Source organism: Sciurus vulgaris (assembly GCF_902686455.1).
Source record: "Sciurus vulgaris genome assembly, chromosome: 11".
Taxonomy (NCBI): Eukaryota; Metazoa; Chordata; class Mammalia; order Rodentia; family Sciuridae; genus Sciurus; species Sciurus vulgaris.
Window position 1 is genome coordinate 65205481 of NC_136472.1, and position 25253 is coordinate 65230733.

The window sequence follows — 25253 nt, forward strand, 5'->3', positions numbered from 1 at the left end:
CTAGAATTGGTGAATTAGGTGTTAAATTTGTGGATGTCCATTGACTTGGACTAGGCTCCAGAACCAAGCACTGAAAGACCAAACCAATACAGGGTTTATTTACAGTAGCTAAGCTAATTTGTAGGAGGCACTATAACCAATTAACCAGTTTATCTGTAACCACTTGTCTATATACCTCGCTTATACTTTTCTATAAACGTAGTCAAATATTTCTACAACATTTTACATTGTACTGCAAATGTTGACTGGCAGTTCTTAGTTCTGAGGACTGCCTTTTTTTTTTTTTTTTACTGTATTTCTTATTTCTTGTTTATTCTTTTTTAAATTTTTTCACTCAATATTTTTATTTTAAACAAATGGAATACATCTTGTTTCTCTGTACATGAAGTAGAGGCATACCATTTGTGTAATCATACATTTACATAGGGTAATAGGTTTTGATTCATTGTTATTTTTTTCCTCCCCCGCCCACCACTCCCACCCCTTTTCTCTCTATACAGTCCCTTCTTCCTCCATTCTTGCCCCCTTCCTACTCCCACCCCCCGTTATGTGTCATCATCCGCTTATGACTGCCTAGTTCTTGATTCTATAATTGTTTTCAGTTGCTCAAATAACTTAGTCTGGATTTTTCCTTTTGATAGAGATAATACCTACCCAAATAGCTGTTCAGATATTAAAGACAACACAGACATTCTTAGAAAGTGTATTGTTTTACATTAAACATTACCTTTTCAAAAACAGGTAGACATTAATGTGGATCTAAATACAAAAGGTACAGATGGGTATAAAGTGACCAGTTTCCCTTTCCCTCCTAATTCTCACCTAACAAGTACCTACCTCCGTAGGCACCCATTATTTCCTAGTGTCTATATTCCTTTTGAAAAAAATTTTACATACACAGATATGCATATTCAATTTTCAAAATAAAAGTGATAGTATTATATACAATTCTGCATCTAATAATTTGATCAGTTTTTGTCACCATTGTTTTGATTTTGACACAGAAAAGATCTCTCTTCACACTTTGTCCATTAGGGCCATCCCTAAGTGAGGCTGAGGTATAGCAGCAGGCTGATTTTGGCTTACACAAACATAACTGATCAAATCCTTATGTGAGCCAGGTATGTATTTTTATTTCTTGTCTTTGGTCACAGGAAACACCCTTTAGGATAATATGTAAGGTTCAGGAAAAGCCAAGAGTGCAGCAGAGCTAGGGAACATGAGTGTCTTGGTCACCTATTCATGAAATTTGAATCCTCAGATCAATCTCAAATATACCATTTTTGCTCAAAGATGGACTGCTGTTGCAGCCATCTGATTTTTATGTCTTTGGAAATGATGGTTACTTTGTTGCCAACTTGAATGGATGGAGAGATGCTTAGAAAATTGGTAAAGCGCTTTTGGGTGTCCCTGAAGGTGTTTCCTGAGAAGACTGGTATATGTGTCAGCAAATTGAGGGGGAAATATCAGTCCTGAATGTAGACAGTACTGTCCAATAGGCCAAAGGCCCAGATGGAACCAAAAAGCAGAAGGGGGAAGCTCACACCAACACTTGACCCTTGAGCAGGTGCTTGTTTGCTGCTCTTGCCTATGGATGTCAGATTCTTCAGCTTTGAATGCAGGCTTTCAAGCTTTCAGTCCTAGAGTGGGGCTGCATCATCGTTCCCTCTTGTTCCGAGGCTTTCTTGCTTCTTGGACTGAGCAGCTTCTGGGTCTTACTAATTCTCTAGCATGCAGACAGCCATTGGGACTATTCAATCTCTGATCTGTAAGTCAATAAATTTCCTATTATAATTACCTATTTTCTATTGGCTCCATTTCTCTGGAGAACCCTGAGACAGTGGATCTGATATTATGAAGCGTGGCTGCATAGTAATTTGAAGTTGTAGTCAGGAGTTCAGTCTCTACTGGGACCCAGTGTTATGATGTCCGAAGTTGCTTTTCAAAGGGTGAATAGTTATCTTCTACAAAAAGAATGTCTTGCTCCAGAACTCATGTCTCTTTTATAGGGAGGAGTAAACAAAGCTAGAAAATGCTAGGTTTAGGGCTAAGTAGGTGGGTGATATGATCAGAGTGAACTCCCCCACCCCAGGTTTGTCAATTTTATATTCTAGAGGAGCTTTGTTCTGAGTTTCAGTGCTAAAAGTAGGCTAACTTTCAGAGAACTGGAGGAAGAAGTCTGCTTGGTGAGGTCAGGTATTTTGTTCAGATGTTAGGGAGTACAAACAGTTCAGCTAATCTGATGCAAAGAATGGGAACTTGGAGGGTCTCTCTGGCTTGATAAGAGGTAAACAAGGTGATCATCTGGTTCTTTGCAGAAAAAAAAGTGAAGGGGGATTTAAAAAACTGATTTCTTGGATAGAATGGCTCAAGTAAAGAGCAGCACCATCAAGATGTTGTATTTATCCAGCTCTCCTGAGTGTTTTGTGGTGAACATTTCTGCCTATCTCGTCCTCCATTTTACTAAAGACCCTAGAAAACTAACAATAATTTTGTTTCCACCAGCTTCAATTCAGCTATCTATCTTGTTCACTTTCTCTAAGGTGTAATTTGAAACCCAAGTCTTGCCCTCAACAAGTTAACTGGTGAGATTAGAGATGGCCATTTCTTGCATTTTGGAGGAGAAAACTGTTTGCCAGTTATGCATGTAAGAGCTAGTTTTCTCAGTGCCTGAGTTATGCACGTAAGAGATAGCTTTCTCTCAGGGCCTGAATAGAAACCTGCACCAAAGACTTTATTATGTTGCTTTTCAAAGTTAAAAATTTAGGCGATAATAAAGGGAAAAGTTACATTAAAGCCTCATCAAGGGAAGACTGATTTCAAAATACTTTTCTGATCCTCATCCTACTCTAATCCAGACACAAATCAGGGCGGTTTTGCCAAAATGTGATTGATTTCTTCTATTAAGCTGTCTGCCATCCCGACTTGCTGCAATTTTGTCATCTCTTGTCCTGCTTCTTTTAGTGTTGTCTCTGTCCAGGTGAGGTGGAAGTTATGGATATAATTTTATCCTAGTTAATAGGACAGAATATGTCATGATTATGAATTGTCACAACTCCAAATTTACTTAAAATTTAATCATTATCTACACTCATCTTGGCATTTTCAGAAACTAAAAAGTAAAAAATGGTTAAAAATAAAAACAAACCCACAAATACTGGGGCTTTCAATATCTGGCATGTCTGTCTGTCTCTATGGTCTTTTTGTGAGTTTGCTCAGAATGATCATGTTTCCCTGCATGTTATTCTCAGGGAAACTTGCCAGAGGAAAAGCAGTTCGCTCTGCTGGTCCACTGTGCAGGGCAGTGATTCTCAACAGCACTAGTGTAATACTTCTTTTCTCTAACATTTTAAATACTACCTTTACTATCCTGAAATGCAACTCAAAAATAAAATCTCCTATTCATATAGAATATCCAAAATAGGCAAATGCTTAGAAACAAACTAGACAGTGCTTGCCTAGAGCAGGAGGCAGGAAGGGGAAAGGTAGGACATGGAGTGACTGCTAATGGTTTATGGGGCTTGAGATGATGAAGATGTCCTAGAAAGACTGTAGGTAATGGACAACTCTGAGTACTTATAATGGTATACAAAACTGTACATGATCTGGTGCCTTATATCTTGAAAGCATCTCCTACTATGCTTCCACTTTCTCACTCTACTCCTGCCAATCTGTCCTTGCTGTTGTGTTCCAGCACTTCAGCCATATTACCACCTCAGGGCCTTTGCACTTGCTAGCCGTCCTTCCTACTTCTTTCCCAGATTCTGCTCAAATGTTACCTTATCAGAGGCTCTTCCTCCTATCCTATTTAAATTTAAAACTTCCCATTCCCTAAGCACTCTGAGTACCTCTAAATAATGTTTGCAGTTTTATAACAAACTAGATACTTGGCAGTAGTGAAAGATAAATTGTTTTAATATTTATTGAGTAGGTAAACATTTTAAGAATCACATAACTTTTATCAGTCACAAGTTATCACTGATCTTGACTGGGTGAAAATTAAACTTTTTTTTGACAAAAGACACTATATTATGGACATTATATTACCCCTACTATCCCTATATCCCTTGAGGAACTATCCACCTCCATTTCTTCTCCTTTAAACTTGAGGATATAAAAATAACTCATGGCTGGTCACAGTGCCAAAGGTGTGAGGGTATCACTCAAGCAAAATGAATTTGAGTCCTTTTCTGGTATTAAGTGAACTTTTGGAGGAGGCATTTTTTTTTTTTTTTCTTTGAAGTGGAATTGCTAACCTTGGGTGATGCACACTTATTCCAGTACAGTGACTATTTTCATAAATATATGGAAAGAAACTATCTGGAGACTGAACCCAAGTAGAAATGAGACTTGGTGGGATGGAGAGAAGGGTCCTGTGAAGATTTCTGGTGAGAAGCTCTGAGGCATGCTTCCTGCAGACTTTATTACAATCCTATGAGCAGCTCTAATATGACTCTTGTGCCAAGATATTTTCTATTTTATTATACATCAGCCAGAAGATTAAAAAAATATATATCTGTAACTTCTATTGTACTTTCTTAAAGTGCAAAATATATAAAAAATCAGAAAATGATATGCCCTGTAGGGAATACACAATGAGACAATCTTTCTCAAAGGCAGTTGGGTAATGTTTGCCACAAGTTTAAATTTTCTTACACTTTTGGCCCAGAACTTCCATTATTAGGAATTTATTTTAAGGAGATGTTTGATTGTACAAAGATATGTTTATATTTACTGCACCATACTTTGTATGAACCAAAAGTGGGAAACAAAAGTACATGTCAAGAGGAAATGGCTTAAAATTGGAGTTTCTCTATATAACAAAGTTACAAAACCTACATATGAAATGGTCTAAACATTGTACAACAGTATGAACATATGATCTCATGTAGTTTAATACACAAAGATATATGAATGCCTATTTTTTAACAGCCTCAATGAGGTACAATTTATATACAGTCCATCTACTATCAGAATATAGTTGATTTTAGTAAGCTTATAGAGTTGTACAAACCCTGTCCCAATCCAGTTTTCAGATAGTCTACTACTACAAACAGTTCCCTGGTGTCTATTTATAGTTAATCCCACTTACATCCCTCATGTCTAGGCAACCACTGATCTATTTTCTCTCTCTATATATTTTACATGTGTTAAAAATTCCTGGAAAGAAACATCAATAATAATGTTTACTCGGGGAGTGTAATTGGTGGGGAGATGAATACTTTTTAGAAAAACTTATTGTAGCCTACATATATAACCTTTACCATCAAGAGATTTATCTACTTTGTTCTTTACCCACTATTTGGATAGCTATTCCTACTACCTAAATAAATAATATTCACTTTTTATGGTCCATTACTGTGAAATCTTTTATTCCTACAATACTGTTGTTAATTCTACACTTTGTGAAATCTTTCAAGGACTTATGACTTTCCATATTTTAATGTATCCAAGTTTTCTATTTGTATTTTGCTCTTTTATCATATAACCCAATGGAAAAAAAAATACAAAACACCCATGTATACTTGTTATGGTAAGATAGGGAAGGCATGTAGTTTGAAGACCTCTAAGACCATTTCGACCCTCTGCCATATACTATCATATTTTGTCTAATGGTGTGAGAAATCATTTGACTCTAACCTTGTTTTTTAGAGTGGTTAACTATAGTACCACCTTTTGTCTATTTTGCATGGTATAACACAAAATTTGATTTCCAAATGTCTCATCAAAGGTCAGAGCAACATCTTATTTCTCCTCTCTACTTATCCTAGTTTGCAAAACTCCTTTCTCATGTTTTCAGAGGAGTCACTGTTAGCAGGAATGTTTGCTATTTTATGAGCCAATGACATTCAAGGATGAGGCAGTGGTCTCTGCTCAGAAGATGCTGCACATAAATGCAATACTGAAAAAATATAGGGATCTGGTCTCACTGGGTTAAGTTTTGTTAATGGCGCATAATCTTTCAATTAGACTATTTGAGAAATTCCTGATTTAAAAAAAGAAAACAAGTAGGGCTTCTAAAGCCTTTCACTGACTTTGTCTTTGAGTTTAGGATCTAACTCCTAACCAGATATGAGTACAGGAAATAAAAAACTGCATTGTGTTCCCATTGAAGCTTAATTCTCCTATCCATTAGACAATAGGGAAAACACAGGCCTAGGCTTAATTCTGGGATGGTTTGTTAGCACAAATAACAGAGGTGTACTGTGGTAAGAACAATAGCACACTAACAGTTTCCATGTCCTAATCCCAGAACCTGAGAATAAGTTAAATTCCATGGAAAAAGGAAATTAAAGTTGCAGATATTACAGTTATTGGAGAATTTTACAGAGATTATCTTGGGTTTTCTGAGGGGCCTCGATTTATTCAGAAGGTCCTTAGAAGTGGGAGAGGAGAGCTAGTCAGGGAAAGATGTTACTATGGAAGAGGGCAACATTGCTGGCTGTGAAGATGGAGGAAGAGCCACAGGCCAAATAATATGAGTACCTCTAGAAGTTTGGGAGACACAAAGAAATGGATTCTCTCTCAGAAACTCCAAGAAAGAACACAGCCTGTTGACATATGAGTTTAGTCCAATAAGACCCATGTTGGACTTACATCCTGAAGATCTATGACACATTTGTGTTAAGTTGCTTAATTTGTGGTAATTTGTTATAGCAGTAGGGAGCTAAACAATATCCCTATGCCCCAACGATACCCAGACCCACTAATCCCTAGAACCTGTGAATGTTAAAAAAAAAAAAAAAAAAAAAAGCCCAGAAAACAAAAAGCTGTATATGTAAAAAAAAATCTTTGTATATTGATTAAGGATTTTAAGATAAGGAAATTATCTGGATTAACTGGTGGGCTCTGCATGTAATTTTACAAATATATTTGTAAGAGAATACTATAAGAGAGTGATAGAGGGAGATTTGACTTTTCTATTAGTCTGGAAATCTGACAAAAAGCTACCATCATTATTTATTGGGATGGTCTCCAGTATCAATCACTTTGGGTAGATTAAGACATGCTTCTTGGCTCAAGAAACCATTTGGGACCCTGAGGTAGCTTATAGTAAACACATTTCTGGTGCACAGATAGAGCAGTAGGACACTTTATTGACCTCAGAATGTCTGGAATGAATGGCAGACCTAAGGCTATGGATGTTTCTCCTAGATCTCACAAAGTACTTTTTAAAACAAATGCAGATTTTAACAGAACAAAATACGTATAACAGAACAAAATGACACCCATCTCCAATTGCAATTGATAAGTTTCTCCCTCTAGTTGCCAAGGATATTGTCAAGGGTGGAGGAACAGCCTGTCACTGTGCTCTTTCCCACTGAGTCCTTGTATATCCTCAAAAGCTCTTTGTGTGTGTGTGCGCGCATGTATGTCCTTTTAAGGACCAAGAGTTGATATTAAATATCATCAACAATATTGTTTGGCTTCTCCCTAATAGATACTTCATTAATAAATCAGGTAAACACAGGTATGCTACAATTCTATTTAAGGACTACAGAAAGGTGAGGGTTACATCAAAATAATCAAAAACATGCTACTATACTAGTCTTTTGTCTTACCTTCAAACCCTTGTGGCTTCATTTGGGAATCTGGAAAAGATCCCTCAAGCAGATTTTTCCCCAATATTAACTGTTACATCATTTAAAGAATAATCTGTGACACATGTTTTCTTACATTCATGGGATTCCCTCTAGCATAAATTCATGGATGCTGAATGAGTTCTGCACTCTGACTGAAGGTAATCTAGTATTTCTTCCTCTTCAGGATTTATCTCTAGTGTGAAGTTTCTGATGTTTAATAAGGTTTGAATGTCTGTTGAAGGTTTTCTTACAGTCCTTACATTTGAATGGTTTCTCTCCTGTATGAATCATTTGATGTCGAATAAGGGAAGAGCTGCGGTTGAAAGATTTTCCACAGTCAACACATTCAAAAGGACTGTCTCTAGAATGGAGTCTTGGGTTTTTGTTACTGTCTTCACTCTTACACAAGGCTTTTCCACATTTATTGTCTTCATAAGTCTTTGCCACAGCGTGAATTTTTTTGTGTTTTATAAGGTTTGTATTTCGGTTGAACGATCTCCCACATTCACTGCATTTATAGGGTTTCTCTCCAGTGTGAATGATCTGATGTCGAATGAGAGATGAAGTCCGGCTGAAGGCTTTTCCACATTGGTGACATTCGTAGAAATTCACTGTAGTGTGACTTTTTTGGGGTTGAATAATATGTGTACTTAGACTCAAGGCATTTCCACATTCATTATATTCTAAATGTTGCTTACCCACTGATTCTGAATTGAATTTGAAATTAGTTTTAAACTTGTGTTCTTTTGTGGGACCCTTTTCCATAGGAATTCCCTGTTGTATATCCCAAATAGAGCTAAGTGACTTAAAGTTTTTCTTATTTTCACTACATTCAGAATCTCCCTCTTCAGTACAGGCAGTTTTATGAATGAAAGCCTCTTGCATCAAACTCATGTTCTGATTTTTCTGGGTTCCAAGTAACCAACCCTCACTTTTCCAGCCTTCTAAGAAATGATGTTCACTTTTGGTAAACCTTGTCATAATTACTCCACAGGATAATTCTTCTATAGAAACCCTCTGCTTTGGGACTGAATCTTGACCTTCTTTAACAGTTTCCAGGTCTGAAAAGAAATACAAAATTAGATAAAATGAGGTAAAACTGCTTAGTGAGGAAGGAGAAGCTAATCCACATAATGGTATATGCGTGTATCATTGGTCTTAAATGCAGAATGGAAATAAGCAGTAAAGATACTACAGAAGATGGATGGTTGAATAGGGAAGCCCGTATTCATATCCTCTTCCACTAAGAAAACCAAAGTCACCATGTAGTTGCATTTTGAAGTGAGTGACCATGGAAGAACACTGGAAATCAATAAGAGAAAGCTGGGACCTTGTAAGATTCAGAGACCCAGGTCAAGAGAAAGGAAACATCCTGCCATATGCCACAGCTGGGGGAGAAGTCTCTCTTTTGCAGGGGTAAAGGTGAAAGAGTGCCAGCAAACTCTTACTGGTGTAAATGCTTGGCAATTCCAGCTGCAATAGCAGCCTCACTTTGTATAGAATATCACCTCATCTCCCACCTAAACCCAGGATGCTGTAACCAGGAGACATCTTGAGAAAGGAGCTAGTACCTGAACTTGGAATGCTCTAGGGATCAGAAACCCCTACATGTTCCCTCTGGGCCCCCAAAGATATTCCACTTTTACCTCAAATCAGCCCCATTAATACTGCCAACTCTGTCAAATATATATTTATCAATTCAGCCAGATTAAAGCAGAAATTATCATTTGCACCATACCCAAGCTAGAGTATTAAATCAATCTCCTGAGTAGAGCCTAGGAATATACAATGGAGTATTAATACATTTTTCATTTCACTGTCTCACCAATGTAGATGGGGGTGTGGGGGCAGGCAACTTGTCATTTTAAGACACAGATCTTCAGAGAAGAGAGAGGAACCACTTTCAAACCTACACCCAATTTAGACAATGAGATTCTGAAGTTTACGTCTGATAATAAGAAGAGGCTCTTGGGGTCTTGGGAAAGAGTGTATACATATATTTTATAAGGGGGAAGGTTATGGATGATTTGTGGACAGAGGACAGACTATCACAGATCAACATAGGTGCACATTCTTTGCCATTTTTCTCATACACAAGTAGAGCCCTGATCCTGTGTCAGCTTAGCAAACAGAAGATTGTAGAAGTGATATCATGCCACCTCTTGACCTAATCTTTAATAGACTGATAGCTTCTGATTCCTCTCAGGATGCTTCCTCTCTGAGAACCTGGTGTCCATGCTCAAAACCTCAAGCCCAAACCTCAAGTCATGTGTAGGTGCTGTGTCCACAGGACCAACTATGTTCCCAGAGACAGTCAGTATCAACTTCCAATCATGTCATGTGCTATTTTGGACACTCTATCTCATTGGAACCCCTAGGACACTGCATCCCCAGGCAACATCTAGTGGAACTTAAGAACTCCTCAGTCAACTCAGAAAATCTGAGAATAAAATGATTGTTTTGGTGTCATTTGCTAGAAACAACAGATAACTAAAACCGTTAATTGTTGTAGCAGTATTTAATAGCACCATTCAAAACTCTATTTCCCTAAATCTTTGTTGTTTTCATATTTGTACAACTCATTTTTCAGGTAACTTTTTCACACCTATTTTTTAAAATCACTCTCATGTAATAGGTCTATACTATGAAATCATCAGTTAATGCTTGAAAAATTGGAACAACCTAAATACCCAACAGTGGAGCAAGTGATTAACTATATTATGATATGTGTAATCAGAAATGTGAATCAGAAAGCACATTTTCTTAGTTTATTTGGTAAAAGAGGTGACTGGTCATGATACAATAGGTGAAAACAACAGGATGTAAAATGATACATTCTTGCTGATTTTTGGAAAAAATTTGAAAACTATTCCATAATTTAGGAAGAAATTTTCAGAAATCACAGAGATACATAACAAAGAAATGGCTTGAAAAAAGATCCAAAACCAACACGTTAATACTGTGTGACTCTGGGGAATGAATGATACTGCCCTTTATGCTTTTCTATACATGCTAAAATTTAATTAATCTCACAATAGTTTTACACTATTACAAAGCATTAATAAGAATAGGTTATAATGATGCAGGGAGTCAAAGGACAAGTTAAGAAGTTCTACAAAGAAGGAAAAATGATGACTACTACAAGTCCCTCTATCATAAAGTGAAGTTTTGTTTTCTTTAAAAGGAAGAATAACATTCAACGTTAGGTCAACTAATGGTTGTTTATTTAGCACTTACCATGTACCAGGCAATGTTCTAAGTGTGTTACATGTATCAACTCATTTAATCCTCACCAGTAACCTGGAGGGAGCTACTATTATCAACTTTAAGTTACAGGTGAGGAAACTAGCACAAAGGTTGCCCCAAGCCACTCAGCTTTAAGTTGTGGTCCTACCCATGACAATATTTTGAGACCAGGAAAGAGAATCTGTGAATTAAAGGCAACGATATATTTTTATGTAGTTTTGATTACACCAGCTAATAATTCAAAGGCAGGTCGTACACTGTCTCTGGGTTTAATAAACAGTAGCTTCTTACAAATACATCATATCTGCCTGGTTCTTACCCCAAATGGTCCTTCTTGGGACTTCCCCTTTCATTATCCATCTTTCCTTCTTACTCTCCAATTTGGGGATCTCACCTGGTTTGGAAAATGGATGAGCTGTCCATAGGGAAAATAAAAATGACAACAAAAACCATATAGGACTTTTCACACATTTTTATAAGGAAGAAAACACAGTAGGCTAAGCTGTTGAAGGAGAAGGCCAGAAAAGCATGTCTGTGTATTTCTGGCTACACATAGAAAAGGACTTTCAACCAGACAGAGTAGGAAAACATGCTATTGTGCTCAGAGTATATTAGGAAACCTGAACCCAGAACCAAAGGTAACAACTCCACCAGTCCTATAGCTTTTCACAGTAGAAAAAGAGATCACTAGTAGAGTAGACAAATACACAGAAACCACCTTTATGCAGTGAATTCAGGTTCCTATAGTTCTCCAGCATCACTTCCCTGTAAAGGTTCTTTACAGCAGGGTCCAGCTGCTCCCACTCTTCCTTGGTGAATTCCACAACCACATCTTTGAATGTCAATGGTTCCTAAAATATTTAAGTTCTTTTTTAATCAAAGGTCACTCCAAAAATATTACCAGAAAAGGGATGAATTTGGAGAGAACAAGGTAGAAGTCAGATTATATAAGAAACAGAACAATAGAACAATGTTTAGGGTTCTAAGTGATGAATATGAAGTTGTAGTAAGGGTCCATCAAATATACATGTATGGAACAAAATTATTACAGAGTACCAAGAATGTACACAAAAGCTCAGGTCAGGAAAAGTTTAAGGCAGATTCAAGGGGAAATTGTAACAAAAACATAAGCCCTGCTGAAAGAGATAGGGCATTTTCTCTAATTGAGAAATGCAGTCTAACACCTTCTTATTCAGGTGTCACAGCTCAGAGTCACCCTGACAGACTGACAAGATTGTCTGATTACTTATTTATCTCTACTCCATTTGGTTTTTATGTTTTATAATAATTATTACTATTTGAAATTATCCTACTAGCTTGTATTTACCTGTATACCTCTACTAGAATACAATCTCCACAAAGAAGGGTTTTTTTTTTTTTAATTGACCAATCATATTTTCAAATAGCTCTTGGTGAATAAATTCTCTCGTCTCTCCAGCACCCTCAATCTTGTCCTTATTGGCAACATTAGTCATGCAGAAATACACACATCTCTTCCCTCCTTCTCCTTCAGAGTGTCTTTGTGACTACAAAGTTGTCTACATTAACTCTACTTCTTCACCTTTTCTTCTTGCCAAAACCCAACACAACCTGGCTCCTGTTCCTATGCACATTAGTTTCTCCATGATAAGTAAATAGACACTGCTTAGGTTGTATTACTCTGACTTTTTAAAACATTTTTCCTTTAAATATTCTCATACTTTGGTCTTGGTGATACCACAGTTTTCTAATTTTCCTCTGTACCTTTGTTTTCAGTATTCTCTGGGGTTTCTTCTCCTGTATAGTAAACAACATTGCTCAGGATTCTACTCTTGAACACCCTTAACTTTTAATTCTAAACTTTCTATTTTAGGCTCTATAGCTTTAAATATTATCTATCTTCTTGAGGAACAGATGCACGAAGAGTGTATGAGGCTACAGGAAATATTTCTAGATCACCAACTAAAAAAGGTCCAATGTCTTATGAAGGAATAAGAGAATAATGCCCTTAGATAGAACCATGTTTGACAAAAGTTTAAAGACAAAAAAGTAAAAGCAGGTCATAGTTAAAAAGGGCATATATTTCTAGCAAAGAGTGCGAGCATAATTCACCTGTGGCTTCCCTGTTAGTGAGTCAGTTTCCACCTTCTCCTCCCTTGTGCTCCCATTCTGAAGGACACAGTTCTTGCAGGGTATACCTGAGGAAGATGAAGGAAAATATTAGGGGGGAAGAGAAGTTTTGCCCTGAAGTAATTTAATGATTATAGTAGTAGTTTTAGCATGTTAATCATAGGAATCATGATGTTGGGCCCTTCTAGCAATTAGAATCCCCAAGGGTAGAGGATAAGATTATAGATTTTAATTTTTGAAAACTTCCAACAGTGATTCTGATATTCCACCAGGGGTTGTGAGCTATTGGATCGGAGTGAAGAGGACCAAGATAATATTTTGAGACCTTACCTGTGTTTATAAAAGATTAAAAAAAAATAAATTTGATCCCATCATAACTAAAACCTAACAGCTATCCCAGGGTGTTAATTCTATTTGGAGCTAAAAATATTTTATCTAATCAATCACTCGTCAGACATACTAAGGAAATTTCTATTTAAGAGTTGTTTTCTATTAAGCTGCATAGATTAGGCAATCTGGTCACTTTGAACTACTGATTCTTTCATGGTAAAACAATCTAAGGCAACTAATTCTCTTCTCCAATCTTTTGGTAAGAAGTACACCCACAGGCTACTATACTAAAGTTTCTCCAAGATCCATGAGTTATACTGGTAATCCTCAACTGTCAGACTATAGAGAGATGAAGTCTTTATTGGTTCAGGGTGAAATGAGAAAAAACAGAAACAACATGGTAAGTCTGTTACAATTTTAAGTTTGTTCAATTTCAAGGGCTCTATTTTAATGTTAAAATGTTAAAATGTCTTATGTAATGATAATGGATTTTTAACACTGTTAAAGAAAATAGAGTTGGCAGTAGTAGTAATAAAAATGTAATACAATCTACTATAAATAATCACCCCAACTCCACTGAAACTGTTCAAACTAAAGCTTAAAATTTCTCCATAATTATCAATTTCACTAAATTTTCTTTAATACTTATTTAGGAACTTTTTGTTGTACTATTACTGAACGTTTCTTTCTTGAAGACTTCTTTCTTAGCTCAAAAGGTCAATTCTCTTGGTTCATTTCATTATTCTTTTCTAGCCTGCTTATCTGGTTTGTGTTCTTTTTCTCAGTTCAATTTATATATTTTTTTCTAGATAAGGACTAAATAGGACTATGATGCCAAGATAACCATGGAAATAATTTCTTGTCAAATATCCTGTCAGTTGTCCATGTCTTATAAGGTCCAGACATTCCCAAGACTGGTTACACATCTTTTAGGTTTTTTTTAATCTCTAAAATATTTCTGCCCTCTTAGAAAGTGGATTGTCTTGTAGTTTCTCACAGTTTGGATGTTACTAATGGCATTAACATGGTATAGTTTAACATGTCCCTCTAGCCTCTATACTTACTGTAACTGGTACTTAGATCTGGACTAGCTCTTAAATATTGATGCTCCCTGAGGATTTGTATTTCTCCTACTTCTAGCTCATATCTATGTTTCCAAATCTTTTTGAACACTTAAAGTTGTACCATTAACTACATATTACTTTTAAATTGTGGATGTCCCACAGGAACCTAAAATTCAACATACCACATAATGTATTATCTTCTCCACACACACAAAATTCACTACTTATCCCATTCATACAAGCCAGAGCACATGAGTGTGTATCAGACCTCATCCTACTAACACATTTTATCGTCAATAATTCCTTTAGGCTTAAACTCTTCTGTTTTGCTAATGTACCTGCATTCTCTAATACATAATTTATTAGAAGAATTTAATTCATTTTCCTATTTTCAGAACCCTCATGTAACCCTGTTACATGAGAAGTTGGTATACATTTCCTATTCTAAAGGAATAGATAGAAATATTTTATGTTTTGCAGGCAATACAATCTCTCCCATAATTACTCAACTCTGGCCAGAGCACGAAAGCAACCAGACAAAATATAGGGAAATGGATGGTTATGTTCCAATAAAATTTCATGTCTAAAATATTTGGCCTGTGGTCCCTATTTTTGCCAACCCCTGGTTCTACACTTTTTATTTTGGTACCAGGGATTGAGCCACTGAGCCACATCCCCAGCCCTTTTTCAATTTTGAGACAGGGTCTCACTAAGTTGCTGAGACTGGCTTTGAGCTTGAGATCCTCCTGCCTCAGCCTCTTAAGCCACTGGGATTACAGGTGTGGGGCACTGCACCTGGCTACATTGTATTTTTAAAAGGCAAACCAAACAGTGTTATCCCCCTACCCAATCTGAGAGATCAAATGCTCTGTTTCTATTGCTTAAATAATGTTCAGGTTTCCTAATGGAGTAACAGAAAATCCTAATAAAGCAAGAGAGAAAAGACAGCTTTTCTTAATATTGGAAGTTCAATTACTTTACCTATAATTTTCTAAATTCTCACCTTTGTCTTTGAGCATTTCCATCACATCTTCTATGAGAGTCACCACATCTTTGCTATTCTTGGGATGCTGTAAATTTACCCAAGCCCTGACTTCTTCAGGGAGGATTATCAGGAATTGTTCCAGTACCAAAAGTTCTAGGATTTGCTCCTTCGAATGAATATCTGGTCTCAGCCACTGAAGACAGAGCTCCCAGAGTTTGCTCAGGGCTTCATGGGGCCCAGATGCTTCTGAATACTGGAAATGTCTAAATTTTTGACGAGATGCCTCAGAGTCACATGTTTCCATAGCAGTGAGGGTTTCCTGCTGCCAAGACACTTCTGTTCTCAGGATCTCACTTTGTTCTTGCAGAGTCAGGTGTTGGGGTTTTGAGATAGCCATCAACCTGTTCAGAGCTGAATTTTTCTAAACGGAATGCCTGCTGTAGTTCAAATCTGTCCTAACAGAGGATTCCAGTACATTTTAGGCTTTGGCTAAGAACCTGTTACTACAGGTAGTATGATTTGAACCAGATAACATCATAGTAAGAAGAGTTCCAGGAGCTTCAGCCACAGAACCAATATTCAGTTTCTCAAGAGACTGAAAAGAGACAAATTTGACCCATAGATAGTAAACATTTATAAGCATATTGTTAAAAAATAGAATAAGTAAAAAATATTCTTAAAATTACCAAAGAAAAATAAACATTATGAATTTTCTTTCATTTTTGTTTTCCATACTTAGAGGATGGAAAAAACTCAAGAAGACTTTTAGAGCTAATAAAGTAGCAGGATATAAAGAAATAAATATACAAAAAAATTAATAGTTTTCCTATACACCAATAATGAATTCACTGAAAAAGAAATCTGGAGAATAATTCCATTCATAATAACCTAAAAAAAAAATAAGCAAAATACCTAGGAATAAATCTAACCAAGGAGGTGAAAGATCTCTACAATGAAAATTATAGAATACTGAACAAAGAAATTCGAAGACCTCACACATTCACATTCATGGAAAGGCAAAATTAATATTGTTAAAATGGCCATATCAAGTGATCTACAGATTCAAGACAATCCCCATCAACTATCAATGAAATTCTTTGTAAAACTTCATGGTACTGGAATAAAAAGAGACACGTGTTAATGGAACAAAAAGGAGACTCAGACACAAATACAGTCATCTGATTCTTGACAAAGGTGCCAGAAACATACATTGGAGAAAAGACAAACCTTTCAACAAATAGTGCTAGAAAAACTGGTTATCCATATGTAGAAGAATGAAACTAGATCTCTATCTCTCACCTGCACAAAATTCAACTTGAAATGGATAAGAACTTAGGAAGTAGACCAAAAACTGTAGAAGAAAATGCAGGGTCAATATTCCAATATACAGGCTCAGGCAACAATTTCCTCAAAGGACTGTTAAAATTCAGTTAAGAAATGGGATGGCACCAAATCAAAAAGCTTTTTTTACAGCTAATGATACAATTAAGAGTATGAAGATAATGGAAGACAATCTTTGCCAGCTATTCTTCCAACATAGGTTTAATATCTGTAATATATAAATAACTCAAAAAACTTAACACAACTCTCCCTATAACCCAACCAATAAATGGGCAAATGAACTAAACAGACACACTCTCAAAAGAAGAAATACAAATAGTTAACAAATATATGAAAACATGTTCAACATCTTTAACAATCAGGAAAATACAAATCAAAACCACATTATGGGGCTGGGGTTGTGGCTCAATGGTAGAGCGCTTACTTGGCATGCGTGAGGCCCTGGGTTCTACCTTCAGCAATACATTAAAATAAAGATCCATCGACAACTAAAAAATATTTAAAACAAATCAAAACTACATTATGATTTCATCTCCCTTCAGTTAGAATGGCAGTCATTCAGAATACAAATAATAACAAATGCTAGAGAGGATGTGAGGAAAAAGGAACACTTTCACACTACTGATGGGGTTATAAATCTGTACAACCACTATGGATCTCAGGATGGAGGTTCCTTAAAAAGCATGGAACCACCACATGACCCAGCTATGTCATTCCTCAGCATTTATCGTAAAGAATTAAAGTCAGCATACTATAGTGATATATGCATACCTGTGTTTACAGCAACATAATTTGCAACAAATTACTGAACCAGCCTAAGTGTCTTTTAATGGATGAATGGGTTAAAAAATGTGATATATATGCACAATGAAGATTTAGACAAAGAATAAAATTATGTCATTTTCAGGAAAATGGCCAGAATTTTAAAGCATTAAATTAAGTGAAATAAGCAGAACTCAAAAAAAATTAAGGATCCTTTGCTTTCTGGAAGCTACAGAGGAACAAGAAAAAAAATGAAAATAAAAAAGAGGGAATTTCAGGAAAACAGAAAGAAGACCAGTAGAATTAAGGAAGGGGATGGGGGAGTACTAGGGAATGAAACTGACAAAATTATATTGTTCTATTGTGTACATATGTGAATATGCACTATTAAGCATAATTATAATGAACCAATAGAAAAAATATAGGTTCAAAAAAATACGAAAATATGCTTTCTCTGCCCCTCAAACACACCCCCAAGACAGAGAAACAGATAAAAAGATATCTCAAAACAACTGATAAAGGTAATGGCATTTTGATCTTAAGAAAACATCATAATTTGATTTCAATTAGATTGATTATTAGAAAACAATTCATTAAAAACTAAGCAAATTTTAAGACAGGATATTAAGGTTAAGGCTTCAGACTATATAGATGTCTTCCCAACTTCTCATTAAAATACCAATGAAGTTATATAAGTGAAAAACTGGCAACAGGACTAGAAATTAAGACAATAAGACAATTATTAAAATATTCTAGGAAAAAAAATCCACAAACCATTTCATTAGTAGGGATAAATACAAAAGTGTATTCTCAGACTGTAATTTTCATGTTAAGTTGTAACGATGGGCCAGAACGCAATGCCAAAGGGGGGGGTCTTAGATTCAAATAAATATTAAGACTCATGAAATTATCACATTTGGTTACAACTGACTCAAAAGGTAAAAGACATAGCTTGGTAGCAGAGGAGTAACAGATTTTTCTTCAGTGACAGTACTCAAGAATATACCTCAAGTGCAAGGATCTTGAGATAGGACTCAGAGGCCATACAGGAAGCACCTTGACTGAAAAGCCTTCCCCACAGGAGCCAAAATCTCCTTTAACAATCCCCAAACAGCCTGCCAAACTACAGGAGTGACTTCATTCACAGAAGTCCAGATACAGCTATTAGATGTATAGTTCTCCTAATCCAGATGCAATCTACCATTCAGGGGTCACTTTTATTATATCTTTTAGGTCAATGGAGATTTTGCTAACGGGATATTTGGCAATGTCTGGAAACTGTTTTGGTTGCTACAGCTGGAGGCTGTTACTGTCAGTTAGTGGGCTGAAGCCAGGGATGCTACTAAACATCTTCCAATGCACAGGACAGTTCCCTATAGCAAAGAATTATCTAGCCCAAAATGTCCACAATTCTGAGATTAAGAACCTTTGCTATAGGAATAAAGAACATACTTTGAAATCATACCATTGTGAGTTTAAATTCCAGATGTAAAAACTTGAGCAAATTATTCTAACTCAAGCTTGAGTTTTCTCACCAGTACAGTGGATAACAATATCTCTCTGATTGAATTACAGGGATTAAAATAACTCATCTCACTTCTTGGTACATGCTAAGCATTCAATAGATTATCATACACCTACGGGTATGACTAAATGTTAGTATACCTTACACACTGGTCAAAAGTTTGTGTGGCCCTGTCTACTGGAAATGCCCACCTCAACAAATCATTATTCAACATAAAAATATTAAGAGAACAAAGTTAGGAAAGGATACCTGGAGGCCTATGAAAAGACAGCCAGAAGGGAAAAAAATAACCCACAATACTTAAAAAAGGGCAAGAGAACATTTGAGACTATGACTTTTTGTTAAAATTTGAACATAAGTGTAATCTATAACATCAGAGACAAGAAAAACATACAACAGCATTGCATTCTAGTTGATAAAAAGATTTCCCACAGGGGTACAGGTTAACAATTCTGATGCTAGCATATGTGTATACTGGAAATTAACAAATAAATAGGAGGGAGATGGTAGACCAGTTTGATATTTAAGTAGGAATTTACAAATAATCAAGGGATACAGGCTAGGATGATTCATGAAGTAATTGATTAGAGTTGGAGACATAATTATGAACATGTGATTGGCATAACTTAGATGAAGATGGTTACATACAGAAATATTTACAGTTATATGTATATAACAGGTTAGTATAAACACAGATATGTCCTTGCTCTTGCAGCTGAATAAGCCTAGAAGCAAGGACACCCCTTCCAGATCTATTATAGTTCTCTTAAAAGAATCAGCTTCTTGGAAAAATGACTGATTTAGAACTAGATACACAAGAAATTAAATACTGGATTACAACTCAAACTATAAAACACCCATAAGCCATACTGCTATACATACCTTATTGAATGAATAATTGGAGAAAAGACAAATCTTCTAAGCAGAAGAATTGCAAAAAATTTAAGCAGATGGCCATCCAGGAGACAGAATGTAACTCTCCACCTCTTATGTGTGGGCTATGCACAGTGATTTCCTTCCAAAGAGTATATATAGCACGGAATAGAAGGAAAGTAAATTTACAGTGGAGAAACCTGACAAACACTACCTCAGTCAGTTGATTAACATCAACAGTGATAAATCATGTTGAGAGCATACACTCAAGACAATGTGATGAAAATGGCATTTTACCTCTGTGATCTTCCTCCTTCAAACCCATAACCACAGGCTAATTATGAGAAAACGATCAGACAAACCCCAACAATTGGGCCGCTTATACAATATTCGACCCATACTCAAAACTATCAAAGTCATAAAAAAAAAAAAAAAAAAAAAGAGTATCTGGGTATGCAACTGTTACAGCCAAGAGGAGCCTAACAAGGCATTAACATCAAAGGTAGTATCCTGGATCAATAAAAAAACCCTTAAGTAAAAACTTAAGAAATATGAATAAAGTATTCCCAGCCTCCTCTCCTCTACGAATGTAAGTTCTCAAATGAATTCCCCACAACAAGCAGAAAGCCATGGATGGAGGCAGCTGCCTTTTGGTTTGAAAGATATTATCCAAGTGGCCAAAGCCTAGGGGGAGAGAGGACAGTGGGCCATTTTTGGTCTCATCCAACAGGCAATCACTTCCAGCCACCCTGAATAAGTCCTTCCTGCAATGAAGCCCTTCAAGGTATTCCCACACATCTCCAACCTTTAACAAAAATCCATCTTTTCCCCCTTTTTCACCTGCTGAAGCCAACAATTAAGAAAACAAACTGAAATCTGCCACACTTGTTGACATTCATTACCTTCACAATCAGGCCTTCTTAAAGTTGATTTTGGTTTGTGCAATTATATTGTCTCAGGCCACCACCAACTTCTAGAAGGCAAGTTGTCTACCTGTTCTAAAATTAAATTACTCCTCACTCACCTTATGAGGACACACGAAACAAAGAGGTTGCAGTTAGCTCAGTCAAGTGTTCAGTAGGTAAAATGCTGCTTAGAGGACTTGTGGTCCCACCTGGCATAGAAGATAAATTTTAAATACAATCCCAGCTTTAAAAAACAAAACAACAACCCAACCAACCAACCAATCAACCAAAAAACACCACAATGCTTGGGGAAAAAAGAACCATTATTGAATAAGATCTCTCACATTTAAAATATGGCTGACAGGATAGTCCTGAAAGAGGTATTCAGTCCCAGCAAATGAATGAACTAGGGACCCAGATACTTTTTAAATTGAGAGAGAAAGGGAGGGAGGGAGAAAGGAAGAGAGAATGCTCACATACTATATGTACATCATATGTCAAAAACAAAACAAAGATAAAAACCTGGGAAGCATAAAACATGGTAGTAATAACAAGGATACCCATTCCTAACAATAAATGTATTGGATTAAAATTCAAACTCAACTACAAAAAAACTTGAGATATCTAAAACAAATGAATTCCAAAGCTGAGGGTGGGGAAGGAATGATCTAGAAAATACCAGGCAAATACATAACAATAAAAATTATACAGGGATATAGTGAATTAAAATACATAATGAATTGAGGGCTGGGATGTAGCTTAGTGATAAAGCACCTTGCATAGCATATGTGAGGCCCTGAGTTCCACCTGTAGCAACACACACACACACACACACACCAAATTAGCACAAATGCATTAGACAAAAGAAAAATATCAAATAACACACGAAGCATATTTATAGCAAAATCCTTAGAAAGCGCGAAATGAAATCACCAATGATACAATAGAAACAGGAGATTAGGCAACTTTCTAAATTCCTAAGAGATAACATAAATCCCTAGTACAGTAGATCTAAGTAATATGCTTAGTTTAATAAGTAAAACCAGATAGAATGTAGTTTCTATTAAAGCACCTATGAGAATGTTTACAAGAGTTATTCCTAGACTACAAAAAGAAAACCCTCAATAAATATAAAAGTAAATAATAGTAGAGACATTATCATAATGCAAACAGAATTAACAATTGGAAACACTGGAAAAAAGAATTTCAACTACTCTGAAATTCAAAATTTTGCTTCTAAAAATAACAGAATCAAAAGTACAATGGTAAAAATATCTAAAATTTAAAGATAATTTTTGCACATCAAAATCTAATGGTAAAGCCTTACAATTAATTAAGCAAGAATGAGATAAATATTCCACTCAGAAAGTGAAAAGAAACAACAAAAAATACTGGAGGGAATTTATCAGTTAAAAACATAAATTAATAAATTAGTGTAGTGTAATTAATTAAAGAGTCTGGATGTTCAGAATGATATGCTTGCATTTAACATTTCTGAGGAACAGTCGAGAACGGAGGGTTCAAGGAATCGGCATAACCAAGTAGCTTAAGACGTCAGTAAGCAACAAACACTAGAATAAGCAAAACCAAAGACCGTTAAGTTTAAACTCTGAAGTATTTAATAAAGAACTCCGAGGATGACCCTGAAACTCACAATAAAGACAAGGAACCAATACCACTGCAAGCGAGGGGCTGGAGCCCGCAGGAGACAGAACCTGGAGGGCTGGATTAATGGAACCAGGTGAAACAAGTTGGGTGAATTTTATGGCTTCGAGGAACGTGAACAGCCACCAACTATGGGGAAAAGGCGGTACCTGTCGGTGAGAGGCAGTACTGTCTTGTTTTTGATCGAACAAGTCATAGGGCAGGTAGCTTAAGGTAAGAAGAGCCTTGAGTTATTAGCTCAGGTAAAGAACAGCGCGGTTCGCAAATTGAATGTCTACAATACGTGAGCTACTGAGAGGGTTTAACGTCTTACGGGGTGGTTAGGATTGACTGGGAAAGCAAGGCAAGATGGAATTAACCAAAAGAAAACTCGTCTCTTTTCCAGTTAATTGATCTAGCCGTACTTGCCATTCGCCTGAGATCCATAACCAGCTGACAGGTGATCTATTTACGGGGTTACGCTTCTGGAGACTGCGCCCGGCAGAGGGGCCAGCAGTGAAGACGAGTCCCTGGTTTAGCAGAACTGGATCTAGAACTCAGCAGTTCTTTTTCCTTCTGCGAACCCCTTTACCTCGGTCTCTAATGCACTTCTTAACCCCTTCGGCAGTCCTCGCTTCCATCCCTCCGTTAGCCGGCGCCCACCTCCAAGTTCCAGGGCAGAGGCCGCGGAGGGCAGGGCGGGAAGCCGGCAACTGCCAACCAGCTCAGAACTGCACGCTCCGCGTGGACTTGTCAGGCGCGATTCCCAATTCCGCATACCCGCGTCCTCACCGCCAGCAACCCATGATAATCGCCAGCATCGCACCTATCCGGGGCTCCCTTCAATTACGGTTTGTGTCGATTCTCCAAGACGCGCAGAAGACGCCGTCCTGCCTGTGCGTGTCGCAGGCGGCGGTAATCACGCGGCAATTAAGAATCCCTAGCTTCCCCTGGTCCTTTAACGCACAACTGCCGGTAAAGTGCAGTAGCGCACCCGCAGGCGCCGTCTTGCGCAAGCGCACCTGCCTTGGAAAAACGCCCAGAAGCCCTCGCGGCCCGGGTCCCAACGTGGACCGGAAACGTTCCGGCCCCGCCCCTTCCCAGGCTCCACCTCTCCCCAGGCCCCGCCCACTCCGTAGGGCGAGTCTGAAGCTGGTAACTGTTTCTTGCTCTTGGGGAGGTTTGGAGAAATGCATGGAAACTTGTGGGGATTCCCTTCCCCTTCCGTGAAAACTGACCAGAACCTTCCTTCTGTCTCCCAACCCCGACTCCATTTACCTGGAAGCAGAAAACAGTGACATAATTTCCATGAGAGACGTCTTGTATATTGAATGGTCTTCATTAATTTGTTGATTCGCTCATTCATTCGGTTTTGCTTCCGAGGCAAAGGATTTTGCACATCTGAGCTCAGTTTTGGCTTGTTGGGTGTGAGATTCTTTGTGACATCCAAGAAGTGCGGTCATTAGGCATTCGGATTTAATCGTCTGAAGCTTAGAGAAGTCAAGGGCAAGACTTGTTTAATCGGAGTCAGTTCTTGTTAGGTAGAAATGAGAATGAGATTGGAGAGAGAAAGGGAGGTAGAAGAGGAGCTGGGATTGGCCCCTAGGAATAGCAGTAACAGTGGTTGGAACAGGAAGATGTGCCTGCAAAAGGAAAAGGAGGATCAACGCGGGATGTGGGAAGAAACCTAGTAGCCGTTGAAATGTAAAAAGAAGAAAAATGTGTGTCATAAAGGAGGGAATGCTCAGCAGTATCAATGACATGATAATATGATCAATACTTGAGTAGATGCATGTATTCAGTTCTGTAAGGGTGAAGAGAAAGAACTCAAAAGTCAGGGAAGACTTCCCACAGAGCTTTAAATCTAGACCATGAGTTGACTAAGGTAAAACAAGATGGAAATTTGGATTTGTTTGTTTGCAAACCCACTCTGGACTTCTCAATACCATAAGCAAATATAGATATCACTCATTTAGTCATCATCGCAACACTTAAGGTAGAGATTATCATTCCCAAATTTACTGAAATTGAGAGATGGTAAAGCTTGAGTTAAATTCAGATCATTTCATATTTTTCCCACTGCTACCCACTTCATGATTTAGATGGCCATTATTAGTAAAATACACAGAATTGTGGAAGGATATTTTCTAAAATTAGGGGTATGTTGTGCGACATGAATTGTTTGTGAAGGGGTTGATCTCTATGAAAGTCATATTTAAATAGCTAGACAAAAAATTTTGACTTGCCAGTGTTGCCAGCAAACATGTTAAAGTATCAGAAACAGTCAATTAAAAAGGAGGGAAAAGGAAGAGGCACAAAGTAAGAGGGAAAATGACCAGCTTTCCTCTCATATATCTTTTAAGAGTGACACTTCTGACCAGATTATCTTCAAAAGTCCACTGAAGTTTTGACATTGCTCTGTAATTGAACAAGGGTTATTTTCAGGTTGCAGTCACCTGACAGTCCAGCTATTTTTAATGGCATGATTTTATAAGGTTTCTTTTAATCTTTGATTAATTGTAAAGATGAAAACCCCTGAAGATGTGGAATTATAAGGTGGATTGAATTGTTTGCTACACAAACTATTCCCTTCTATCATCATAAAATTCATCTCTTCTAGATTAGAAACTGTATTTTAGATAAAAAAAAAAAATAAAGAGAAAACCTGAACTGACTCAAGCCAATGGTTTTCTTAGACCACTAATTTATTCAGTATATTTTTGAGAACCTGATATGTGGCAGATATTATACTAGCCATTGGAAATGTATTAGCCAACACAACCAGAAGAGGGATGTCTTACCAACCAAAAGAAGCATACTCTATGCTAAACCATTATTTTTCTTCACTCAATGTTTTGTGTTCTACACATTTTAGGTATAATGTGT

At 37.0% G+C, this 25253-nt stretch overlaps 1 protein-coding gene across 3 annotated transcripts; it reads right to left on the reverse strand.

The window, feature by feature from the left end:
* Nucleotides 1–3762: 3762 nt before the first annotated feature.
* ZNF215 (zinc finger protein 215) lies at nt 3763–23408 on the reverse strand. Of its 3 annotated transcripts, none has more exons than XM_079105168.1 (7): nt 23194–23408; nt 20843–20932; nt 15336–15912; nt 12921–13006; nt 11548–11680; nt 11149–11244; nt 3763–8644 (listed from the first exon to the last, which is right to left on the reverse strand). In XM_079105168.1, exons 3-7 carry the CDS (start codon nt 15712–15714, stop codon nt 7764–7766), a joined length of 1575 nt encoding a protein of 524 aa, XP_078961294.1. In that variant the 5' UTR covers nt 15715–15912; nt 20843–20932; nt 23194–23408; the 3' UTR covers nt 3763–7763. The 3 variants fall into 3 exon arrangements, with proteins under 3 accessions (XP_078961294.1, XP_078961293.1, XP_078961295.1); XM_079105167.1 differs by having other exon boundaries at nt 23148–23408; XM_079105169.1 differs by lacking the exon at nt 20843–20932 and having other exon boundaries at nt 23148–23408.
* Nucleotides 23409–25253: the final 1845 nt, after the last annotated feature.

What these genes read in the sequence shown, in the direction of transcription:
- ZNF215 (XM_079105168.1), bottom strand. Translation starts at nt 15,714, where the DNA reads ATGGCTATCTCAAAACCCCAACACCTGACTCTGCAAGAACAAAGTGAG. An exon ending in GGAAATGCTCAAAGACAAAG is followed by an intron (nt 13,007 to 15,335) that starts GTGAGAATTTAG and finishes CATCTTCCTCAG; the next exon opens with GTATACCCTGCAAGAACTGT. An exon ending in CACTAACAGGGAAGCCACAG is followed by an intron (nt 11,681 to 12,920) that starts GTGAATTATGCT and finishes TAAATATTTTAG; the next exon opens with GAACCATTGACATTCAAAGA.